General features: G+C 38.5%; 1 protein-coding gene across 1 annotated transcript in view; it reads right to left on the reverse strand.

Moving 5' to 3' along the window:
- The window catches only part of ZPBP (zona pellucida binding protein), an 11605-nt gene that overhangs the window by 2167 nt on the left and 1615 nt on the right, over positions 1-7823 (reverse strand). The window contains exons 2-6 of the mRNA XM_015566817.1: positions 5690-5815; positions 3261-3410; positions 2622-2840; positions 2211-2287; positions 171-348 (exon numbers count right to left, since the gene is read on the reverse strand). Of these exons, the coding sequence (XP_015422303.1) occupies positions 171-348; positions 2211-2287; positions 2622-2840; positions 3261-3410; positions 5690-5801 (736 nt within the window). The 5' untranslated portion in view covers positions 5802-5815. The remainder of the gene's footprint in view (positions 1-170; positions 349-2210; positions 2288-2621; positions 2841-3260; positions 3411-5689; positions 5816-7823) is intronic.

Here is a 7823-nt window from a genome sequence, read left to right on the forward strand (position 1 = left end):
TTAACCCCTCGAAATCCAGCCATTTCTCTTTTATATCCTCAGACTCACAGTTATTTCAAACACTGTTTCCGATAAACTAAGAACTGGTTACGTATGGGCGGTCACTTAGGCAGAACAAACAGAAGCGCATGCGCATGAACGCAAAGCCGGGAGCACGGCCCAGGACCTACCGCAGCACTCGGGGCACTTTGGATGCTTCGCAGCACTGATTCCATAGCCGGGAAAGCAGCGGTTGATCCACACCATCTGCAGGGTGTCTTCAATGTAGTATATCTGAGGCAATGGGCTGGCACGTCGGCCGAGAACTTCTACTTGTTGACTGAAAAATCTCTCTATGAGACTTTTAGCCTAAAATAGAAACACAACGTGAAAACTTATTTTCATAAAAAAATGTGACATAGATCCATAAGCCTGCTGTGTATTTAGAAGCAGGGGCGTCCACATTCTTGAGGTTCTCTCTTGTCTTTGCATCATAGGATGCAGATAATACGTGAAAATTGAAGAATGTCAACTGCAGACCTCAACTACTTCCCAACACCCTTCCGAACACAACCCAGAGAAGCCACTGGATGTACACCCACACATTTTGGTCGCTTGGGGTTCTGAATGATATGTAGATGGGCCTATGAGCGAAATCAAGACTCTTCTATGCAATTAAATGTCCTCCAGGAAATGCACTCAAACAACCCAACACACTGCAAGCAAAGGCTTTAAGAGTCTTTAAGGAGGGTATGTCCTGAGGCAGCCCCTCCAAACTCCACCAGCAAAAACCAGGTTTAAACATGTCATAACTTCCAGGTCTGTGACCCCAAAAATTAAAATTACAAGATAATCACCGCATCATTGTAACCCATAATTAATTACATTTTTGTCTGTAATAATTTTCTGGATTGACTAATAAAATTAACAAGAGGCATATACTCTTCAATGACTGGCCATTTTACCTGTTGAAGCAAGAGATGTGGCCATGGAGGCAAACCCTCTACGAGCCGGTGGCTTGTGCTGGGTTCTCACCAGCTAGCTCCCCTCTGACCTAGTCAGGAGCTGGGTGAATGGCCCTCGCCGACCACAACCACTAACGGTGCACCTCACACCCACACAAGGTATATTCCTTCCATAAAAATGTCTGTAAGTAATTATTAAAATGCTTTCCATATACTTCTTTCAACCCATATATAATTCTAATTCCATTACTCAGTTATTATCTTTTTATAGTTTAAATGGTTTTCTTGAACTTTTAATAAATTCAGGTGAATTTGTTGGTACTTATTTGGTCAAACATAAATTTTATTTAAGAAAGTGCTTAAGAATTAATTAGAGACAGAAATATGGTATCTAATTAACTATGTTTAATTGCCAACTCGATTAAAAGTGTCAGGAAACACTTAGCTTCCTAACTCTGCATCCAGTAAGTAAATAATAAATATCAATGAAACAAACCTCGCAAAGCCCGATGGGAATTAAAAAGACCATGTAAACCAGATGCCTATTTCTTATGCTCCCTCTAGGAAAAGAGTAAGGACAGAATATAGATGGAAGGGGGGAGAGGTGCAAGAAGGTATAGGGGAGGTAAATGGTGACGGAAGGAGAATTGACTTGGGGTGATTAACAATTCAATATACAGATGATAGATTATAGAATTGTACACCTGAAGCCTGTTATTTTATTAACCAATGTCACCCCAATATACTCAATAAGAAACATATACTTTAAAAAATAAATGACTAAAAAGAAATCATCACCTTTTCAAGTGCAATACATACACCTTAAATTGGAAAGTTTTACAATCATCATAATATAAATAATTTAATATTCCAAATATTTAAAAATAGTTTTATAAAGTATATATGGTCATTTAGAATACTTAGAGATAGGGAAATAGCACCATAAATTTACTGAGCATGACAACATACTGAGTAAAATGTAAAAGAAACAAGTAAATTAAACTGCTGCTGGGAGTTAAAGCGTAATTGTCATCTTAAGCTAAATAAATGGGAATCGTCTTAACATAATCAGAATGTTAAATTTCAAAGTATTTCATCAAAAGTTGCAAACTCTTAGCATTTACTACTTCATGAAGTTTTACTATCACTGTTGAATGCCCTCGGGTGTATGGGGACGGATTTGCTTTACGAGGAGCTAAGATGCTTGCTTACGCCTTACACGCCAGGCCTGCTCATTTCCTGGCTTATTTCCAGCCTCACACATACCTTAGACAGCCTTTTGGAATAGTCACAAGTATTGTCGTCACATGGCTTGGGTTCTTTTTCAGTATCTATACATGAAACTGAGAAAACACAGTACATTTGATCATGGATCTAATATATTATATCATAATATTTCCAGCTTGTAGCTAAATGTCATAATAGACATTCCTAATACTAAATTCCATTCTAAAGTAAAATGTCGTAGCAAGGTTTCAGTTATGTGAGCTCAAACTTTTCACTAAGTACATAAATCAGGAGATTATTATTGGGGGCTCTTAGAACTGCGTCAAACTAAGAACATGAACATGGTCAGATTCTAGCCTCTACATGTGAAAACACTGCTGGTAATTCACAGGTCTCAGCACTGGCTTCCTGTTCTCAAGTTGTATTCTTTAGAGAATTGTATATCCTTACCTGCAAATTTAAAAAACAATTCATTTTGAAAACCAGCTTTTTGCATTTTAACATGATGGCATTCAGACTTCTGTAAGGAAACTTCACACTTAATGTCATGAACCAGTTTGCTTAAAATCTGGAGAAGTTTATTCTCAAAAGAAACGTTATAGATACTATTGCAAGGAGCTGAATGGTATCGAGCTGTGAACTGGTAATAAAAGCGAGGCTCGCGATACGCTGGAAGAAATGAACAGAGAGCAACACACAGTAGTTACTGACGCAATTCCAATATATTGCTACTACCCAAGAGCAATCATTCCATGGTATAAAGCCATTATATATATCAATTTAATAAGCAATTTATCTAAACATCACTGACAAATGCTATAATAGGCACTTTACAAATAGTAACTCATTTAAATTTCCTAACATCATTTAAGATTGGAATTATTTTTACTTTCATCTTGAGAAATTTAGGGATAAACAGACTGTCTGCCCTCCCCGTGACCTCCTCCCACAGGACTCTGAGAGGCAGGCAGTAATTCCTCTTGAACTGAAAGAGTGAAAGTAACACAATCCCTTTAACACAAACATGTTACAATAGTTAAATATTTGAAAACACAGAAGTGATAACACGCACGTGGGCGCCCTCCTTACCGTACACAATGAACTTGAGCTGGACGTTTTTAACCGCCTCCTCCACGGTAGGTTTGTACTCCAGGAAGCACGTGTAAGCGCCGGTCATACTCTCCTCAAAGTCCTGGAACACAAGGCTCCCTGTGGTGGTTATGTGTGTGGAGCTGTTTTCTAACAAAGAAATAAGATGCAGTCGTTTCTTAAATTACATGAGATTAAGATAAAATAACCACATATTTTCTAAACAAAGTAAAGCCATCTCCATTTATGCGCAGGATCATTCAATGGAGTCGAGGGCAGAACCTGTGGTGGCATCTGGTGTTTGCTGATGGCAGGTGCCAGGGTGACCGTGGTGTCAAAATGTCACTAACCTCAGCCCATCAGCTGTGTGGCTGCCTGAGTGGCAAGAGACGAATTCTACAAGGACCAGTTTCTAACTGGTCACCAGGGCTGGGCATTCTCAGATACCTGTTCAGATGTACGTACATGCAGCTGTTTCCAGGTGTGAAGTGAAGATTATGGCTGTGCCTACTGCAAAGTCTGCTGCAAAACTAAGTGAATCGTCCTGTGCAAACTGCTTAGACCTGCAGCTAGCACATGGCAAATATAGTATGTCTATAATTTTTATAAATTCAAAATCAAAATGTGAAAACATACTCTTGCAAAATACATATACATACATTTATACATAATATGTATTTGAATATGTGCCTTTACTAGTGTATATGTGGTAAATGCATAGAGAAAAGCTAAGAAGCAAATTGTAAAAGTTCAGTGTAGTGTTTACTTGATAGAGGGGTTGTGAAAAGACTAAGGGAATTTTTAAAGCCACTTATTAAGAGGTTCAAACTGTAAATCTTGAGTTTGTTTTATCATGCTTCATAACTTGCATGTATCTTATAAACACATGTATATATCAGACGTTTCATAGCAAGGTACAGCTGAGATCATTCAACTATATAAAATATTAAAACATGCTACAAAACGCCGAAACCGGTTTGGCTCAGTGGATAGAGCGTCGGCCTGCGGACTGAAAGGTCCCAGGTTCGATTCCGGTCAAGGGCATGTACCTGGGTTGCAGGAGGAGATGTGCAGGAGGCGGCTGATCAATGTTTCTCTCTCATTGATGTTTCTAACTCTCTATCTCTCTCCTTCCTCTCTGTAAAAAAATCAATAAAATATATTAAAAAAAAAAACATGCTACAAAACAAACATTTCCCAAGACTGTTTCTTTAGCAAGTCTTTGTATGAATATGTTCCTCCTTCCTCCATCCAAGGTAACAACGTAAACCTGTGCGTTTTCATCCATAAGCACCATAGCAATATACTAATAAGGTGAAGGAAGGAAGGAAAAGAGGGAGGGAGGGAAGGAGGGAGGTAAAAAGAAGGAAGGAATGACGGGGGACAGAGCAATAAAGAAAAACTTCTTCAGGAGATGTGCAAAAATGATTAAGTGCTTCATTGAACAGACCTTCAAGATGAAAATTCATTCATCTGAATTTTCAAGGCTGAAAAGAACAGAGCTAAGCTCATCTACACGTTTGAATTGCACTGCAAAAATAAATTGGCTTTTAGCAAATGAAACATTAGAATAAAAATAAGATCTGCATTTCAAAATCACTAAATAAGAAGTTGGAGAAAATGTGGATGAATCAGTCATACCAACAGTAACTGCCCCCTGGGAAAAGTACCTGAATGAGAATAAGATCTTGTTTCTCAAAAATGTGAAAAATGCAAGGCTACCATTCAGCTGTATCTTGAGCCCACTTTTTCCTCTGGATCTACATGCAAATGCTTGTGACTCTCTTATAAGCACAAATAATATACTAATACACAACCACTACCAAACCATGCAGCATATGTAAAAGCATATTTTTGATATAATATATTCAATGTTAAATTTAGTCATTTAAAAAATATTTGATAATAATATTTAAATTAAAATCAAATATCGATATTGTCAGGATTTTGGTCAGAAGGAAATATAAAATCAAAGCTATAAAATTGTAACTACTATTAAAGTCCTGAATTGCCCTGGTGTGGGGCCATAGACCACAAGCAAAATCATACTTACAAGTAAGTCTATGGCTCAAAGTGTTCATTTGTATTTTTAACAAAAACCTGAATCCTATTTGCTTCTGCATACAGACTATGAGTTACGAACACGAGTCTGGCTGAGGTAACCAAATGATTTCATGAAGTTTAAAATAAAGGAACACCTTTTGGAATACGAATGCTTAGAGAACTTCTCCAACAGCTATGTCTGTATCTAAATTTAAGGCCTGGGAAAAGTGGGCACACTATCCACACTGTTGGGTCACGACTCCCAGAGGAAACCACAGGAAAAAGAAGTGCGGAAACAGGTCAGTGAATATGAGATACAGATGATCTTCTGCTCTTGTGTATCTCAGACATGTCGGTCAGTGTCGCCAGCGGAAACCAAGGCCTACCTGAGATAACCTTCCCCTTGGGCCCGTGCCACTGGAACGAGGGGTCGATCAGCTCGGTATTCCGCAGCCTCTGGGTTACACATAACACGTGTGGACTTTTTTGATGGACCATAACATATACCTTCACTGAAATACAATATTAAAATGTTCCAATAACATTTCGTGCTTTGATATTTGCAGTTTGGATTACACGTTTGCATAAGTTTTGTTTGGATTATTGCTATTACTTAGTAAGGACTGGACTTCACTGCATTCCAGGTAACCAACACTAAAATGTGCACGTACATACGTGTGCGTGGGCATCCCAGTCTGAGCACATGACGGGTCCTACTTCTAAAGTGTGAAGATGCTTCTGTGTGTGCGCTTGGCCTTTTGGTGAAGACAGCCCGGCAGAGCCAGCCCTGCCCGCGTGACGGGACTCCCAGTTCCCACACCTGCGAGGCAGCCCATCCTGTTGTGTAATCCACCCCTAGGAAGCTAATGCGCTGCTAAGAGCTGAGCGTGGCAGCATCCCGACTTCCCTCCTCCCAGCTCCCCTCTCCAGCTGTGCAAGAGAGAAGCAACTCATCACATACGTGCGATCCTCAATAAAATTAGCTCATTTCTCATCTGAAACCATATGAAATAAGAAGTCTGAGTAGACCTAAAACAAAGTGTTTGCATATGTAATAAAAAAAAAATCCCACAAAGTCCAACCCCAGATAAATTTACTGGTGAATTTTTCCAAACAAAATTAATTTTCCAAGCAGAATTAACAATAGCTCCCAAGCTCTTCCAAAAAATAGACTAGGAAGGAACACATCCCACCTAATAAAGTCACTATTACCCTAAGATCAGACTAATACTACACAAGAAAACTATACATTTCCCTCATGAATATAGACATAAAAATCCTTAAAATGTTAGCAACCAGATCCAGCAACATAAAAAGGGATTATACATCTTTATCAATTGCGTTTTACCCCAGGAATGCAAGGTTACATCAAAATACAAAAATCATTCAATACCATGTCACATCAGTAGAATAAAGGACCAAACTCCATTATCATCTCAACATATACAAAACAAGGATGTGACAAAACGCAACACCCTTTCACAGGAATGCTTTATGCAGTTAACAAACGAGGGACAGAGGGAACTTGTCTCAGTCTGACAAGGGCGTCTACAAAGAGCTCACGGCCAACGCCGTACTCAGGAGGGAAAGACTTCAGTCTCTCCCTCCCCCTAAGATTGGGCACAGGATTAAGACATCTGCAATCTTCAATACTGAACTGGAGGAAGTTTTAGCTGGAGCAACTGAAACAGGAAGAAACACAGCCAGATTGGGAAGGAAGAAATAAAACTACCTCTATTTGCAAATGATGTGGTGTTTTATATACAGAAAATCCTAACGATTAACTCCACCCACACACACCCACACTAAAAAAATAAAGCTAATAAGTGATTCAGCAAGGTGGCACGATGACAGGATGCAACATTAGTTTGGAAAACTCAATTGTATATCTATACAATAGGAATGATGAATCCAAAAAGTAAATTAAGAAAACCATTCCATTTAAAATAGCATCAAAAAATAAAATGTTTAGGAATAGATTTAACAAAAGAAGTATAAGACTTGTACACGGACAACCATAATATCACTGAGAAGACCTAAATACATGGAAAAATAATCCATGTTTATGAACTGGAAGACCTACCACCTGTTAAGTGGTAATACTCCCAAAGTTGATCTATTTAATGCAAGCGCTATTAAAATCCCAATGGTCTTTTTTTTGCATAAATTGACAAGTTAATTCTAGAACTAATATCAACTTGCAAGGGATCCAGAATAGTCAAAACAATCTTAAAAGTAACAAATTTGAAGGAACCAACCTTAATGATTTTGAAACTTACTATAAAGCAAGAGTAATGGAGAGAGTGTAGTCCTGGCCTAAAAACAGACATAGATAAATGGAATAGAATTTAGAAAAAACAACAACAAAGCACACATCTACGGTAAACTGCTTTCCAACAAGAGCATCAAGACAGTTCAATCAAGAATAAGAAAGCTCTTCCACAACTGGAATTAGAACAACTGGATATCCAGATGGAGGAGGAGGAGAAGGAGGAGGAGGAGGAGGAGGAGGAAGAAGAG

Source organism: Myotis davidii, unplaced genomic scaffold (genome assembly GCF_000327345.1).
Source record: "Myotis davidii unplaced genomic scaffold, ASM32734v1 scaffold472, whole genome shotgun sequence".
Classification (NCBI taxonomy): Eukaryota; Metazoa; Chordata; class Mammalia; order Chiroptera; family Vespertilionidae; genus Myotis; species Myotis davidii.